Raw genomic sequence first — 18,815 nt, forward strand, 5'->3', positions numbered from 1 at the left:
TCTTCCCATTCAGCTGACTTCTCAGGACTTGCCTTACTCTCTGCAGGTACTTGGTGGTTGCTGCTTTCCTTGCGGCCTCTTCATGGTTCCCATTTGCCTGCGGGATCCCAAGGTACTTGTAGCTGTCCTCAACATCTGCTATGTTGCCTTCTGGTAGTACAACCCCCCCAGTTCTGACTACCTTCCCTCCCCTCATTACTATTCGGCCACACTTAAAAGTTTAAAAGTGATGTGGGAGATCATATCAGTCGTAGATTAATTCTTTAACCTTACGGTGCTACAACATAAAAATCAGCAAACTGCATAATACCAAAATAGTGCTTATTTTGATGGTTAATTAAATATGAGTTATTAATGGAACTATTTGAAATTAGTAATCAGCCTGCTACTTTAAAACCACTATATTCAAGAATTCAATAGCTTGATGCATTTTAATTACTGTTAAGTGATACTTTTTATGTCTAGGAAATCATGTAGGCACACTTAAAAAACAACCTCTGTAAAGCATGGCCTTGTAGCTTTTGCTAAAGGAACACATTTCATTTACAAACAGTAGTTAAAAATAAATAAAAGGACCCCTTCACTGTAAGAAAATACTGTATTTCATTATAATGTAATATGATACTTTGGAATTATTTTAAATGAAAAAAATAAGAGCTGAACTCTCAAATACTAAGGACTATGAATTTTGGAATCCCATTTTTGCTCATTTAAAAAAGGGAAATGTTTTCTTATGGATTTTTTATATAATGAAATGTTTTCTCATTAATATCAAGTAATAATTAGGAGAATAATATATCATAATTATGAAAAAAAATCATATTACCCAAATAGTAGATGTTGTTTCAGGTAGCAGCGATGGTCATCTATACTTCTGAGCTGTACAGCAATAATGCACATGAATGGTGACCTAACCAGGACCTTAGATTTGAGGTCAAATGTACAGTATATAGCCCTTCTACCACCCTGACATTAGCACTCTTTCTTTTCATTGTGCTAATTTAGTGTCAGAACCAGTGTCAGGAATTGGCGTGTGATGCTGCCGAAAAGGTTTTGGTGAACTCCATTAAATGGCCAGACGAGGAAATGATGAACAGAAACCGTCTCTTTAATAAGAGAACTAACGTTAACCAAAAAAACCATACAAGACACAGGGTACAAAAACACACTTACGGGTTGGTATCACAGTTTGAGGTCAGAGCCAGCAAACACATATATCAAAGGGATCCTAAATACGTAGTCCAAAGGGTAGTCCGATAATCATACACAGTGGCGGTCCGTAACAAGAGGGCAAGGCAGAACAGAATAGTCAGAGTATACGATCCGGGTCAGAAACACAAAATACCAAAAACCAAAGAAAATGCTGGAAAGTCAGAGCTGGGGTCTAGAACAATCTGGCAGGGATTGGTGGGTGAAGGCTGCTTATATTGCGGTGCAAACAGGTGCAAACTATCGGGAGCAGGTGAATCTAATGTGAGTGATTAGTGAAAGTAAAAAGACAGAAACAGAGGTGAAACAAAAACAGGAAGTAGCGTCAAAATAAAAGCCTGACAGGAAGCAACACAGAACCGAATCATGACAAACCAGTTCCTCTTTCTCAGCATACATTCTTCATTTACTGCTATCTTTTTGTGTAGATGATTGCTCTTACCTGCTTTTTTGCAATGATGTTAAAAGTCTATGTGAGAGGCAGATGTTTTAAGGATCAGTGGGGTTACATATTTTTCAGTTTTACATGACTCAGTAAATTTGCATTGTTAGCACAGTCAATAAAACTTTAGAATTACTGAGTTTGGACAGTTAATTTGTTGTTAAAAAGGAGCATATTGCTATGTTGATTCAGTTTTGCTGAGATGGCCAAGTTAGTAAGTTAGTTAGCAAGTGCAAAATGCAGAAAAATCTGACCAACCTTTGGTCATCAGCAGATTTGTCAGAACATACTGTAGATTAGAAGCTGGCTCACACTGTACATGCAAAATTGAGTGTTACACTGCAGATGCTGCCAGTCTTCTCTGTGATGGTCTTCTCTGTTTATTCCAGTTATAATAATTTTTAAATACGTTGACATTTATTGAAATTCATAAATGCTAAATGTGTCATATGGTAGCTTTAAACTTTGTACCACATAGATAAATCACGTCTGCATTGGCAGACTAGAAAAGTACAAATGTCATTAGTGTTTTTCGCCATTTTAGAAGACATCACAAACACTTTGTAGAAATAATGTCATATACATACTTTCCTGTGACTATAGCTGCTAATAGCCAGTTTGCCATATTTCCCTCATCCATCAGCAGAATGCACATGTTCAAACACCACAAACATAGGAAAGGGCTGCTCTGCCACAGCGACTCAGATTATATATTTTGTCTGGCTCTTGCACATTCATGCAGGCCATTTGTGTAAGTGATACCCACATGTTTCTTTTCTCATGCACCCACAAAGTTGGCCACAACAACACAACCTGCAGGCTTTCTTTTTTTCAAACAGAAGAGAAAGATACTGTCATGGCTGAAAAAAGTATTTCATGTCTGTGTGTGCTTTGGATAGAGAACAGGAGGGGGGTCTACAGCTCTGGCATTATGTTGCATGAAATTTTTTCAGCTGCCTCATCCATGAAACACAATCCCCTCCAAGGGTGACTATGGCTGCTACTTTCTCACAACCCTGCATAACTGTAGTGTGTGTTTGTGAGATGATTGATAGTTTTAACGAGAGCTGATCACTTATCTGCCTGTTTACTGTATGCCTTAAGATGCTGGATTACTTTGTATGGAAGGCACTGCTTCCTTGCCACTCGCACTACTCAATTATTCTGTCACCTCACTCTGCCTGCTCACTTCCATTCTCTTTTTGACTGTCCACTATTGATTCAGAAACACAGCTTGGCTCTTTCTTGCTTAATAATGCACTGCAACTTACCGCCCCTGGGTGTATTTTGCTGGATTACTGGTGTGCACTGCAAAAGCAGGTTTGAGTAGAAAGATGCCAACTGAAGGGAAAGTTCTCTGAGAATTTGTATGTGTAAGAGCTACATTCTTGGACAGCTTGGGGGACTAAAGGCATGGAATTCAGATGTAGGGTGGAGTTGCACTTTTAGGTAAGCAACAGCACGCTTTCTCCCTCCACCTTACGCCCACACATACACTGATAAACACACTTGCTCATTGGACACAGTGCTAAGATTAAGTTAGGCAATTAGCAGTGATGAATTACCCTCCATGAGTATGAAGCATGGCAGCAGAAAGATACAGTTTAATGGATCCTATGCGTTCTTGTTGAGTCTGTCGGCCTTAGATTCCACACACATCATGTCCAAATCAGTTAGGGTAGAATTTTAAATGGTGCATGCAGCAGTATGTGGTGATAATAATCTGTTTTTTTCTGCCATTTGGTCACATGCTTCAAATGTTATCACCCCATTAAATGTCTGTTTTCAGTTGAAATCACGTCCACAGTTATGCTTCAATCATGCATCTGCCACTAGACCTGTAGGTACAAATCATCAACACTGTCCTCTGAAAGGTGACCTCTAGCAGCTGTAGTAATTACCTCAGGTGACATTTGTGATGTTGTATTAAGAGCAATGGAGTCCATATAGGGAGGAGGTCAAAGTGGACTGGTGGAATGACAAAACAGAGGACTTTCACATGGGAGACATCTGTTCAACTCTTGTTTCAAACCAAACTTTAGTACGGAGTGCTGTCAACCCAAACTATGGCCTTTAGGTAAGCAACTTTATTGTTTATTATTGATGTTATTTATTACTGTAAACATTACAGCAAAGGTCTGGCACATAATAATGAAACAGCAGAACAGCTTGATGTGGGACTAACACACTAACAGATGGAGCTGGGCCCTACTATCTATGGACCCACTGACAACTGATAGCCATTTAATGGGGTGATGACATTTGACGTAGCATGTTTGTTTGGGGCTGCATTTGACGATGGTATGCTGTGGTTTAAAAGCTACTAGGAAAACTAATAAAAACTGATAAAAACAAATTTAACATTGTTTATCATGTGCCATGTGTATTTATTATATTTGTGCATTCAAATTAAGAAAATAAAGATCACAGTCTTTTTTTCTACATACACCATATAACTTTTTACATTCAAAAAGCAAGAAGCAGGTAGCAAGAAGACTTCAGCTTGTGTTTTACAGGTCGTTGTTGGTGCAGCGTGAGGCTTTTTGTTCACACCATGAAATCCCCCCCCGGAGACCACGGAACTCCATCAGTGTTTTTACCCAGGAGCTCTCTCCGGGTGCAAGGGGGCAGAGTGCCGCTTCATGTCAGCCCTGAAATGTGACGTCACCTCAAACATACACACATGTGCATATGCTCCCTTACCCACAACCCTGTGTTGCCTTCTTGCTCCTGAACACTCTGCAATTTAATTTGTATCTCCATCAGCTGCAGAGGAGGCCATACATACAAAATGAATAAGAGAGAAGTGGGTGTCTGAGTGTGTGTGTGTAACTGTGCCTTGAAAATGTATGAATGTATCTGTTTGTGCAAATTTTGTGTCTGTGATGAAGCGTGTAACATATCTGCATATTGCAGCTCAGGCTCAGTGGTGGTTAGGAAGCCTAGATCCCTGCCTGACACAGCTTCAGGGCATGGGGAGGAAGGTGATTATCTCATAGCTGCCAGCCATTTAGCTCAAATAAAGACAAAGGTAACTCCAGCTAACTATGCATTGAGATTGTATTAGTGGAGCCTTTGTGCTATTTCTTAAAACTTGTATGTGGATTTAACTTGACTCATGCATAAAAGTGCAATAAAGAATGTACATAATTTTGGAATTTTTGGCACATTTCAGGTGTATGGTGAAGATGACCTTAAGCAAAAAAATGCCTTTTGCACCCTTGTAAAGCTCTAAGAATTCATATTTCACAGTATGCAAAGAAGATGTTATTCCAGAGTGCATTGGCTGCACCCATTAATAAAGGAATGTAATGCAAGGAAATTGGCCTGCCTTATTCCTCCTGCAGTTAAAACTGCATTTAGAGACGTTCACCTCAGCAGTTTGCTCAGATAGTTCTGGATAGATTGAAATGTGTCAGGTCCGCTCGGCGCGACCTGCCTCACTTCCACCTTTCTCTCCTCTGTTCTCTCGACCTGCGGGATCTTGCACCTCAGCTGTGTTGCATTCGGTAATTAGCAACTCGTTTGTCGGTGCACACAGCTGGGGTGCATCCTGCTGATTGAGTCCTTCCTTATTTATACCTCTGGCAGACACTCCGCCATCGCCGGAGCATTAACGACTGTAACGTGGATACCCCGTAACAGCCCTATAGTCGTGTTATGCATCATTCATATTCTGTTTTCCATGCTAACTGTTCCTGTGCTGTGGATCGCATGATATATGTAGGTTATATGTTTTTGTGTTATACGTCCACGCTGACGGTTCCTGTGCAGTGGAATTCATTACGTTCGTTATTATTTTTCACCTGTCCGTCCTCATTCTCCTGCTCTCCTGGTCTCTGCCGTCAGCCCATCTACTCACCTGTTTGTCCTGGTCTTCGTCACCATCCCTGCCCTACTTTGCTGCTGTATGTACATGGACCCTGTTATGTTGTTACTTTGTTTTTTCCAGTAAACCTTTTTTCTTTTCACTAGCACCTGGGTCTGCAAGCTTGAGTCCTACCACAGTTCTCCCTCACCTTCCTGGTGAGGGGGACCAACCATAACAAAATGTTGCTGCAAGGAACACTTTAGAATGCTGCAAACCAGCAGTCCACTGAAAACGGCACTGCCAGTCTTAGCTTAAATAAATCCAACAACACCTTAAACTATTGTGCTCTGAAGCATTGGTTCTTAACCTAGGGTCAGGGCTGCAACAGCAGGGGGTTTGTGAGAAGATTACAAACAAAAAACTAACTCTGCTACACAAAATTGTCTATCTTTTATTTTTTTATTTTTTACAATATTTGTTAATCTTTTCCTTTATAGTACATTAAGAGGAACTGGAGGAAATCACTCTTCCATTTAACTCTTCACAACTCATGACATATACAGTATCTAAAACAAGTACCTTGTGAGAAGGGGTCGCAAGTAGAATTGTTTGTATTTAGAAGAAAATGTTGGGAACCATCGCCCTAAAGAACCACCATACTAACCAGACAACCCTTGAAAATCCCTGCTTTTGTGTGTGTGCACAAAGTGAAAACCAAAGGTTAAGGCCTTAGTTACTTTAAAATATTCCCATGTATACTGTGCACGGTGCAGAGCAAACACAAGTGAACCTGTGCTGAGATGACTTTCCCAAACATGAAAGGTAGAAGAGGAGTGTGTTTTCTCACCTGTCGTATGCATAGTGCCAGGACTGTACCTTTTTATCTGGATCTGGGATGAGCTCCACTGTGCTCAGCTCTGTTTGTCTTTGGATTTGGAAAGCCTGCCTATGAGCGTCATTCTTTGGGAAATGCAGCTCTTTTGGCAGGTGATGGGCACACACACCTGGACATGTATCTGTGCCCAGATGGAAGCTAGCACAGTGGCAGCTGGTGTGACATCCCCTCAGGACGGCTGAGTCGCCAGAGGAGACCTAGACGGCCAATGTCCTGCTCTGTCGTTCTTATAAAGAATGTCAGCTGGGTGGCAGCTGCAGTTTGCTGGCATGATGGAGCAGCAATAAGGAAAAAAACACCTTTAAACAGAACAAACTACTAGCACTGAAAGTGTATTCTTTCTTATAGCCTTTTTGCGCTATCTAATGTTATATGACAGAACAGACTGGAAAGATTGCATTTAAAATCAAAATATTATCAGAGTAATATTTTAATAGCTTTATATTTTAAAAATCTATCCATCCATCCATCTTAATCTCTTGTCCTTTATCTGTGTGTGGCTCACTGTGTGTGCCTTGTGACTCGTTCACAGTGCCAACACCTCATTAGTACAATATGCAAATGAACTGGCGGAGGGCCAGAGGGTCAGAGCACAAACTGGAGACAGAATAATAGCACAATGGTGCATCTTTTTGTGTTTGTGTGTTTGTGTGTGTGTGTGTCTGTGTGTGTGTGTATATGAGAGGAAATGTGTGTGCAAGTGTCCTCATATGCCTATCTGTGTATGTATATCTGTATTTACCTGTCTTTAAGTGTTTTTGTACTCATACTGAGGAGGCATGGTGCATATGTGTGTGTGTGTGTGTGAGAGGGGAAAAGAAAACAGCTGAAATGGGTCAGCCTACACCTACTGTACATTTAGTGCACTGAAAGCTTCTAAATACCACTGACCCAGTGATCTCTGATTTTGTTTTCTCTTGTTACATTGTAAAATGTCACTGCTGAACAGTGTTTTCTGTCTAATTCTTTTACTGTACCTTCTTGTGGTAGAAATAACAGTACATAAGACGGCAATACCTGATTTATGTCATGCTTGGAATGGGAAGCCTTACCTGGAGGTGATAGAAGCAGATAGAAGCTGAGGCTAATTCAATCATGTTTGGATAAAAATGTTAAATATATGCCAAAATTGTCCTTTGGTATCCTTTAGAGATGAACAGAGCTGGAGGCCAAATCACCCATGACAAATCAAAGGTTGCAGTGAACAATTTAAAGGGAGCATAATATGAAAGAGTTGCTCAGACCTGTCAGTGGCATAGGCTCAGTTTGAAGCATCAGCTTGAGGGCTGCAAATGGTATGATGAACATGTATAATTGACATTAAATCTAAATTTATTATAGCTGTGTCTCAGTGCCCCCTGGCTGTAAAATATGAACTAATTATATCACACTGAAGTCTATATTATATAAAAATGCATTTCATTTAATAAAACACAATGGAGCAATTTGGCATTTTGCCAGGCAAAGCTTCTCCAGCAACTTGTTTGCAACAAAGTGGCCCACACCTGGCATAACAACACTGGTTACCTCAGGTTTCACAGTGCACATAATGAATGACTCACAGAGCACAGGAGAAGGTGGCTCCTTTTGACAGCTTGTATAAAGCTCTCAAGGAGTTATATATTGTATTGTTATGGCATTAGCGATTAAATACCTAAATGAATCATATGATCTTAGTTCACATAATGTAACTGCTATTTCTTCAAGTATACTGTTCTCTAAAGCGGAACTATAATGAAGTTACATTGCTGCACGAATGTATTTGGCAATGCAAGTTAATAAGCATGTCTGACGTGTACACAATCTCGGTGTCCTGAGTCTGTCACGTTAACTAGTAGAGGTAGTTAATTAACACAACATGGTGTCAGAAGTAAATGAGTAAGTAACAAAAAACTAAACAAAACACACACACACACAAAAAGCGAGAGGATGACTGACCACACCCAAAGAGCAGGGGGTGAAGAAAGAGGAGCCAGCGTGCCGCCACAGTTGGCCCCACTAGGCATGTTCAGCTTTAGCAATGCAACAGAATGGCCGAGGTGGATGAAGAGGTTTGAACACTACAGAATAGTGTTGGGACTGGACAAGCAGTCACAAGAGTTTCAGGTAAATGCCTTTACGTATGGTTCCGGGGATGACGCCGAGGACATACTTGAACGTACTACCTTTGTCGGATGAAGAAAAAGTCATACAATGCAGTCACAGCTGTGTTCACTGCACGTTGTGTAAGCAAAAGGAACATCTTTGAAAGAGCTCACTTCAACAGATGGAACCAGGAACCAGGAGAAAGTTTAGAATCTTTTCTAACAGTAGTACACACACTGGCTGAAAACTGTGAATTTGGAGCCCTACAAGAGGAACTAATACGGGACTGAGTTGTGGTCAGAATTGGAGACGTTAAACTATCAGAAAGCCTGCTGACCTAACATTAAGTAAAACTATTACAAGAGTGAAAGTGAGAAAACAGCAGCCAGTTCTCAGAGGCTCAGAACAACAATCAGCACAGGTAGAAGCGATACAGAAAAAACACACAAAGACAGTTACAGCAATGAGAGTTAAAACAAACTCAAAGTCACCTGAATGCAACAGGTGTGGACAGCCAAAGAAGCACTTCAGGACAGAATGCCCTGCCCAATGATGCCAAGTGTAGGAGGTACCACAGAAGGGGGCACTTTGCAAAGAAATGCAGGTCAGCTGGTGGTGTTAATGACATTACAGAAGGTCAAGAAGAGAACAGAGATGAAGTGGATTTTGCTTTTATAGGAGAAATGTACTCTGACAAGGAACAAGAATGGAACGAAACACTTGTGCTTGAATGGAGACAATGGATGGAGTTTTGAAGCTGGACACAGGTGGCACACTGTATGGACCCAGGAAAACACAGACTGGATGTTAAAGAATGGTTTAAAAGTGAATTGAGCATTAACGAGAAGAAAACAAATCAGCATGTCTATGTGGTCAAAGGTTAGATTTATCCCCTACTGGGATTCCCTGCCATAAATGCACTGAAGCTGGTATAGCACATCCATCAGTTGAAGTCCAGCAGGAGAACTTTAAGGCCCTGTACCCAACAGTATTTTCTGCCCTTGGGAAATTAAAGGAGCCTTACAAGATTGAATTGGAGCCAGGAGCTATCCCATATGTGCTGTCAGTGCCATGCAGAGTACCCCTACCCCAGGATAAAGTGTGGGTGGAGAAAGCTATGGGAGTAATATTTAAAGTGACACAACCCACACCCTGGCGCGCCGGAATGGTCACGGCACCAAACACCCGACCAGGAAAGATAAGACTGCATGTGGACATGACTCATCTGAACAAGTGGATCTGGAGAGAGAGAGACACATCCTCCCAGCAATAGACCAAATACTGGCGATGCTGGAGGGAGCAAAGGTATTCACAAAGCTGGATGCAACCTCCAGGTTTGGGCAGAGGAGTGCAGGCTCCTCACAACATTCATCACTCCAGTGTTGTATAAAGTACTCGAATGCCACACTTAAGTAGAAGTACAGATTTTTTGTTAGAAAATGACTCAAGTAAAAGTTAGTCACCCATTAAAATTCTACTTAAGTAAAAGTGTCTAAGTATCTGATATTAACCATACTTGTTATTATCAATATTAGCTTTCTGAAATGTTAATACTTAAGTATTGAAAGTAAAAGTACAAATGTTAATAAAATAGCAAAGTAGTCAGAATTTGGAAAATTACACTTTATTCTGCTGTCAAAATATAAAAAAATAAAAAATCGGCCTTGAAAACTAAATTGTTCTGTACTGAACTGTAGTGTAACACTGTTCCTGTAACATGCACCTTTCCAATGAAGACCTATGACTGACATTTAGCGGCCACACACTCATTTCAAAAGAAAGTATTTCCTTCCCTTTTGTTCCTTCACTGTCCATTTGTCCAATCCCTTCCTCTTTTCCTAAACCCAGTCAGCCCTTCCTTTTAGTCCTTCATTCTTCACGTCCTCCCCCACATTAACAACACAGTCTTTACTTGAAGCTGAAAAATTTGCTGTTTAATCTCAAAAGAAGTTGGTTTTCAAAATTACGAGAATCCAACCTCGTTCTTCTTGGGCTGAAGACAAGACCTGCACAGTTAAACAGCCTAAAGCAGGGCAATGTACAGTATTTGAGAGATCAGGAACAAGATATTACACATGAGCCTATTTATAATGCATTTCCATGACAAGAAAAACCAAAAGCCTACTGTACAAAAAAAAATAAAAAATCGGCCTTGAAAACTAAATTGTTCTGTACTGAACTGTAGTGTAACACTGTTCCCATAACATGCACCTTTCTAATGAAGACCTATGACTGGCATTTAGCGGTCACACACTCATTTCCCATTCAGCAAATTCAAAAGAAAGTACTTCCTTCCCTTTTGTTCTCTCACTGTCCATTTGTCCAATCCCTTCTTCTTTTCCTAAACCCAGCCAGCCCTTCCTTTTAGTCCTTCATTCTTCATGTCCTCCCCCACATTAACAACACAGTCTTTACTTGAAGCTGAAAAATTTGCTGTTTAACCTCAAAAGAAGTTGGTTTTCAAAATTACAAGAATCCAACCTCGCTCTTCTTGGGCTGAAGACAAGAGCTGCACAGCTAAACAGCCTTTCACACGCTGCTGAGGCAGGCAGAGGTGTGTTCAGCTTCACAGACAACTTGCAGACAGCTGGGAAGGATTTCAGCAAGTCCATGTGATCTGCTACACAAGCCAAGTATGCATCCAGTTGTTCGTTTAATGGCAGCTTGACTCTGTCAGGTTTGGTGATCAGCAGGTTAATTGTTGGAAGTAACCACCCCATCTGGATATTTGCTTCTGCTTGCAAAATGTTGGTGGCTTGGGAAACTGGACTCGTTACAGCCGCATACTCTGTGAGGAATGCGATTTCAACTGGACTGAACCTGCAATGAAAACAAAATCAATACTGTTTTATAACAACATAACCATTTCATCTGACTTAACACAACACAATGTAAAACAGTAATTTGTGCTCAAGAAAGTGCAGTAAAACACACCCAAGTTTTAAAGACATTTAAAATATAAGACATACATAATTCTTACTTACATTGGAACATTTAAGCCCGTGCAGATGACTCTGATGGCTGCCTCTCCCTTGTCTCTAATTATCCTGAGAAGTCTTTCCACTGCCTCGAACAAGGAGTTCCACCTTGTGGCATTTGGGCACAGCAGCTGAAGAGAGCGAACATCTTCAACTTTTTCAGCTGCGAGTGTGGATCTTCCACATTTGCTCCACATGGCATTGCACTTGGCAAATGTTGAATGATACAGTTTCTTGTATCCTTCACTCGATACTGCTTTTGCTGCATCAACAGTAGCTATGAGGTTCAGTAAATGACAAGCACAGCACTGGTGCTTCAGGAGCTGGTACTCAAAGCCATCATCTTCATTCAGAAGTGCTGACACTTCCACAAACTCCACATCATTAGCCCCCTCTTGATCCTCTTCTTCCTCTGACCTGTCATCATCAGCATAGTCTCCACTGTTGTTCTCATCTTCCCCAAACACTTGGAAAGCTTTTAGGAAGTTTGTGCCATTGTCTGTTGTGGTTCTGACGATCTTCCCCCGAATTTCAAACTCGGAATGAATGTCATTTAGGGCACTTGCCAGCACATCAAATGTGTGTGAACTTCTAAGCTGCTTGCAGGCTAGGGCAGCTGAACATCTTTTTAGACTGTCAGGGTCAATCCAGCGAGCAGTAACTCCAATGAAGCTCCACCTTCTTGAAGACCAGCAGTCGGTGGTGGTGGAGATATGGTCAACTTCTTTCATGGCTTCAGTCACCATCCGGATGGTGAGTTTTTGAAAGCCAGTATTTCAGTGTCCTTCGCCAGGCATAGGAGGCACTTCATTCGGTATGAGGAATCCTTCACGCCAAGAAATGAAAACATCTCTTGCAGATATGGCCACGGGTGGTCATCTGAGTCTGCTGGAGACGTAGGTGTAGGTGGGCCAGCACCTGTGCTGCTAGATGACGGTGCAGCTTTCATGACAGAGCTTTGGCGAGGAGCCGCTTTCTTGCACCTGTTTACACCAGACAGGCTTTGTACTGTAACCTAACGTCACTGGTTAGAAACCTACTTTACCGTGACTTTGTTTCCTTTTAATTTTGTAGTAAGTAACGAAAGGCAGAGGTGGAAATGTATCGAGTAAAATTACACCTTTTATTTAGGAAATGTAGTGAAGTAAAAGTATAAGTTCACAAAATTTTAAAAACTCAAGTAAAGTACAGATACTCCCAAAAATACTTAAGTACTGTAACGAAGTAGTAATACATGTACTGTAGTGTAAAAGTAGTAATACTTCGTTACATTACACCTCTGCATCACTCCATTCTGGTGATATACATTTAACCACTTGCCATTTGGGATCTCGTCTGCCCCAGAACATTTCCAGCACCGCATGTCACAGATGCTGGAGGAGTGTGAGGGGCTGGTGTGCCATGCTGATGATATTGTCATACAGTGGTTTTCGGCATTAATCCATTCGAAAAAGTCCGACGAAAACCGAATGTACGAAAACTGAAGCAATATTTCCCATAAGAAATAATGTAAATCCAATTAATTTGTTCCAGACACCCAACAATATTAACAAAAAATACATTTTACAGAAAATAACTATATTTTTACATACAGAAAACAGTGAGAAATAAATATAAACGACTAATGAAATGGATTAACATTTAACATCACTTTTACCTTTATTGAAGACTCTTTTTGGCGTATGGAAGACGGCGAGGAGGGGAGAGGGAGGAGGAGAGGTTATTGTTTGGAAGGTGACTCCCCCTCCATAAGGGCTTCATGTATCAAGGCCCTATCGGGGGTTACTTCCCTTCACTCATTTCTTCAGGGAAATGAGTGGCCGAGTCGCGCGAGCAGGCGGACGAGTTTGGTACGGACTAATGACGCTGAACCGACCAATCAACTGTACGAAAACCAAGCGGATGTATGAAAACTGGGACAAAATTTCGACGAAAAAAAGTTATCGAAAACCGAATTGTACCAAAGGCAGGGCATACGAAAACCGAGGTTCCACTGTATATGGAAAGGACACACAACAGCATAATGAGAGACTACATCAGGTACTAAAGAAATCAAAATCAGAGTTATCATGGAGATGCCAGAACCGACAGGAGTGGACTAATAGGAATGGCTAACTACTTGGGAAAGTTTCTGCCACACCTCGCATCCTACACCCACCCCCATAACGATCTGTTCAGCATTACAGAAGCTTAAAACGGAACTGAGCTCACCTTGTGTACTTGCCCCTTACTCACCTACAGCAGAAACCCAATGCCAGATGCCTTGTCCTACAGCCTCAGAGCGGTACTCAGCCAACAACAAACTGATGGAACATGGAGACTGATAGTGTTCATCTCCAGAAGCCTAAGCGAGGCTGAAAAACATTATACACAGATTGAAAGGAGGCTCTGGCAGTCACCTGAGCATGAGAACGGCTTACACCGTACATCCTGGGCCTGAGATTGAAATTAGACCATGATCACAAGCCTTTAGTGCCACTGCTGAGTACAAAGGCATTAGATGAACTCCCACCCAGAGTGCTGAGGTTTCAGCTGAGACTGATGAAGTTCACATTTGACATTGTGCATGTTCCTGGTAAGAGCCTAATAACAGCTGACACCTTGTCAAGGGCCCCTTTAAAACACATCTTCACAAAGGAAGACGAGGATGATGAGGCAGAAGACAAAGTTGTTTAGAGCCTTCCAGCTACATTGCCCAGGTTGAAGGTCATTCAAGAAAAACTAAAAGCTGACCCCCTCTGTGCAAAGCTCATCAAGTATTACAAGACTGAGTGACTGGAAAAACATGCTCTTCCCCCAGAGCTGGGCCTGTATTGGCCAGAGAGAGAAAACCTCACTCTGGCAGGTGAACTTTTGCTCAGAGGGCAATCAATTGTCATTCCTCAGAGCACGAGACAAGAAATCCTCAAAGAACTCCACAGTGGCCATCAGGGTATCGTCAAATGCAGAGCCAGAGCTCGCCAATCTGTATTGTGGCCAGGACTGTCTGTACACATCAGTCAGCACGTACAGAACTGTAATATTTGCTCTATGCACAGAACACAACACAGAGAACCACTGTTGACCACACCAGTACCCGAGAGACCCTGGCAGAGAGTAGGCACAGATCTATTCTTTTGGGAGAGAGACACTTACTTTCTCATGGTGGATTATTTCACACAATTTATACAGGTAGCCCACCTTAATGTGTCCTCTGCTGGCACAGTCATTTCAGCTTTATAGGAAGCGTTTAGCCACCATGGTATACCAGAAACAGTTGTTTCTGATAATGGGCCACAATACAGCGGTGACCTTTCCAAGAAGTATGGATTTACACACATCACTAGCAGTTCAAGATATCCACAGGCGAATGGGGAGGCCGAGTGGGCAGTAGCTACAGTGAAAACACTGTGGAAAGGAGGGGAAGACAAATCAAAAGCATTGACGATATACCGTGCTACGCCTATGGAACGTGGCTGCTCCCCAGCAGAGCTCCTCATGGCAAGACAGCTGTGCACAAACATACCACAGCTCCCAGCAGTCCTACGTCCCCGCTGGCCAAACATCAGAGGACTCTGGAAAGTGGAGAAGCAGGCAAAGGTGAACCAACAACACAACTATAACCTGTGTCATAGAGCCAGGGGCGCCGCTAGCAGTTTTGGGCCTTATGAAATATTTTGAAGTTGGGCCCTCTACCCACAGACTGTGGGCCCCCAAAGTTCGTGGGCCCTTAGAATCGTCCAGGGGAAAATAAGGAAGGGACTGTTATTCATCACACAGCAACACCTAGGTTGTACGTCATACACACAGACGAAGAACCAGTCAGACAAAACTGTACACACATGTGTGTAGTACATGATACACAACCACAGACATCAATTTATCAATTGCAAGATGCAGGGACTTTGTCTGGTATACTGCTCTGAATGTGGGCCACTTTCAGATAATAAAATCATATTTAAAAACTGGTATCCAGCTTACCAGTTACACTCAAACTTAAACTGTAAAGTACTACACCGTACAAAAGCAGTTTAAACTGAGATAAAGGAAGGTGCACAGCTGGTTTTATTTTTTTCTAATAAATTTTTGCAGGTCATAGTAAGAGAAGGACATCTTTCCTACTTCTGTTTTGGCAAAAAAAAGGGAAGCAGAACAAGCTAATCTTCTGAACGGGTTTGATACATTGATTATTTATAACTCAGGAGGCATGTAATATATTCAGACAACTTATTGTAGGGCTTTATAGATAAATAACGTGCAATGATATGTTTTCTTAGCATCAATGATGGCCAACCTACTTTCTGATATAATTCACAATGGTGAGTCTTAAAGGGATCTCCAGTAACAAATCTAATAGCAGCATGATACACTGAGTCCATGGTTTCAGGGATCTGGCAGAGGCATACATATAAATTATATCACCATAGTCTATTACAGATACAATTGTTGCTTATACCAACTGCCTCCTGTGATACTCATCAAAACTAAATGTGTTTCCATACAGAAATGAAAGTCTATGCTTAAACAAAGCAGTTAATTTCTCAAGATACAATTTAAAACTCAGCTTGTCTAACCAAAAGCCAAGATGCAGGGACTTTGTCAATGAAATCACCATTCAGTTCATTTAAATTTGAATTATCAATTTGCCATCACTTTCTAGTATAAAAAAATCATATACTTTGTTTTACAGGAATTGAATGTTAGTTTACGATCAAGAATATGATGTTGAACAATGTTAAAATGAAACTGCAAATGCTGAAAAGCCTGATCAGTGGACGGGGTCACTGTATAAATGGCCATGTCATCTGTATATAAATGCCTAGTACTAATAATTACTTTGGATCCTAGATCATCAAAAAAAACTGAATAAAGTGGGGCCCAAAATGGATCCTTGCAGGAGTCCTCTAGATAATACCCAGAATATTAGACTTAAGACAATCTACTACAACAGCTTGTGATCTATCAGACAAATAATTCCTAAACCATTTTCTCGACTTCTTATCAAATCCAGTATGGCCAAATTTTTTCAAGAGAATGGATAAATCAATAAAAAGCAATCTAGTTTTCTATCCAAAGCCTATGCAATATCACCAGCATCCTTTGAGGCAGCTGTCACAATGCTATGACAAGATCTAAAGCCAAACTGACATGGATTCAGAATACAGTTACTAGTTAAAAAATGTTGTACCTGATTATTAACAAGCCTTTTCGGTGTTTTAGCCAGACAAGAGAGTTTAGATATAGGATTAAAATATTGAGTTCATCTGAGAGCCTCTCTTTATGCAAAGGTACAACATAGGCAGTCTTCCACTGAACAGGAATGCTTTCTGTGAATAACGTCAAATAAAAAATATTAGGAATACATCCCACAGTAAGTGGTGCAGTCAACATTGATTTTTAAATTGTCTTAAATTGTCCACAAAGACAATGTGCAAACCCATGCACATTACTTTTGGAGTGAAGTCATATTAGATTATTACGATGTACTCAACCTACTGACAAGTTAATACAGAGTTTGGTAATTCTGTGTGATTCTTATCAAATTGATCTAGCCTCAACCTGAGCAGAAGTACTGTATTATCAAAGAGAAAAGTGAAAATACCTGTGTGGGGTTTTTAGTATAGTATCTAACCACCCATTGAGTTTATTAGAAAGCAAGCAAACATAACTGAATAGTTGCTGGCGTTCTTATTTATGGCTCCTGCTCTGTACGCTATATTTTACCATGGTAATAATACTGCAGAAATTCTGATCAACAGAGGTCTTACACAGATGTCAGAGCCTGTCATATACTTTAACACTGTCATGCTGACAGAGTGATATTACTATTTTTTTCATTTTAAATGTGTTTAATTTTCCATTTTTATCTTAAATGAATGGGTGTTTGAATAAACCCTGCAGCATCAGTAGCTGCAGCGCTTTGAATGTCAAGTTAAATGTCTGCGGGTTTCCCAGCCGTCCACAGACATGCATGCACAGAGAGAATCCTGTTGATTGGTTTGTCCACAAACCAATGACTGTCCACCCATTTTACAGTCACCATTTTCCATCTTTCTCAGTGTTGTTTTCCATTTCTGATTTTTCTTGTTGCTTCTGTTCACCTGTTTATTTTTGCCATTCGTAAAAAGAAGCCATTATTTCTCCCCCCAGGCGAAAGACGACGATGGCCTCGGTGGGAAATTACCCCTGCACAGCTTTACTCAGGACACGCCCAGGCTTGTCTTCAAGATAAACAGCGATGTGCTTGTAAGGACCATAACTCCTTAACACCAGATAGAGTTAAGCTTGCACAAATATGTTTTGATGTTGTTCTCTGTTAAAAGTATGTCATTTCTTCCCGACATGTCACTGGACTGCTTCATAATTTGGCATTACTGTAAAAATCTGAATCAGATCAAAAAATAAGAGGCAGTATACAAGCAGCCCTCATGTTTTACATAAAATTTGCATACATTTAAATTTGAGTTTTTCATAAAGTTTTTCATGTGTAATCACTTGCTTTGGTCATTTTCATTATACTGTACATCATATTCAATAACTTGTTTTGAGGGACTTGTAAGAACTAGGCAAATGTAAACTCATCTAGAATGAAAGTGGGCAGAATATTGTTACAATGATAATACATTTATGGCGAAACTAAGAATTGTGTGGATTTTTTTTTTTTTATTAACATTTTTAAATAGATAATCCATAATTTAGTGAAGGAAAACAGTTTGGTGGTACCTTCAACACACACAGAAAAAAAAAACAAAATATATTTGACAAAATATACCACCTATATGCTGCTGAAGAGGAACTTGCCATTTTATTACATCTTGGGTCTTATTTTCTTACATCATTTGAATTACTTTTTTTTTGTTATATAAAAACTGTGGTTCAGTGGGTAGAGCAGTTGTCTTCCAACCGGAGGGTTCGAGGTTCAATCTCAGTGCCTGCAGTCCACATGTTGAAGTGTCCTTGGGAAAGACACTGAACCCCCAAGTTGCCCCTGATGGTTAGAGCCATCGGTGAGAGTTGGCGTCACAGATGGCTGCCATCGGTTCTGTACTGGAAACAAATTCCTTGTGTGTGTAACATACTTGGCCAAATAAAGGTGATAATTAGATTATTATTATTATATCTCTAATGATAACACTGAATTGATGTTAGCTGCTGAGGTCTTGGGTTGATTGACATCGCAAACAAGAAGTGAGATGGAGCAAGAAACACAACAACAGCAACAAAAACTATATTAAACCATGTAATTGTATGACAGACTACAGACAAACATCCTGGATCTGTGACCTGCCATACTTGCTGTAGCACTTGGTGCACTCACATTCAGTCATACTTTTAACTAATGAAGTTTAGATAATGTGACTGAACTATCTCGCTGTTGTGTCTTGGCTTAACTGCTGTCTGTCCAAATGTCAGCAA

At 40.7% G+C, this 18,815-nt stretch overlaps 2 protein-coding genes across 4 annotated transcripts in view; one reads left to right on the plus strand and one right to left on the minus strand.

The window, feature by feature from the left end:
• The window catches only part of sobpa (sine oculis binding protein homolog (Drosophila) a), a 68,541-nt gene that overhangs the window by 23,248 nt on the left and 26,478 nt on the right, over positions 1-18,815 (plus strand). For both annotated transcript variants that reach the window (XM_020621932.1, XM_020621933.1), the window contains one exon: positions 17,550-17,645. In XM_020621932.1, the coding sequence (XP_020477588.1) occupies positions 17,550-17,645 (96 nt within the window). The remainder of the gene's footprint in view (positions 1-17,549; positions 17,646-18,815) is intronic.
• Positions 10,107-12,162, minus strand: LOC109972796 (uncharacterized). Of its 2 annotated transcripts, XM_020621935.1 has the most exons (3): positions 11,427-12,162; positions 10,924-11,262; positions 10,107-10,420 (listed from the first exon to the last, which is right to left on the minus strand). In XM_020621935.1, the coding sequence occupies exons 1-3, from the start codon at positions 12,149-12,151 to the stop codon at positions 10,351-10,353; spliced, it is 1,134 nt and encodes a 377-aa protein (XP_020477591.1). In that variant the 5' UTR covers positions 12,152-12,162; the 3' UTR covers positions 10,107-10,350. The 2 variants fall into 2 exon arrangements, with proteins under 2 accessions (XP_020477591.1, XP_020477590.1); XM_020621934.1 differs by lacking the exon at positions 10,107-10,420 and having other exon boundaries at positions 10,556-11,262.

The sequence above is a fragment of the Monopterus albus genome, unplaced genomic scaffold (genome assembly GCF_001952655.1).
Source record: "Monopterus albus unplaced genomic scaffold, M_albus_1.0 scaffold270.1, whole genome shotgun sequence".
NCBI classification, from domain to species: Eukaryota; Metazoa; Chordata; class Actinopteri; order Synbranchiformes; family Synbranchidae; genus Monopterus; species Monopterus albus.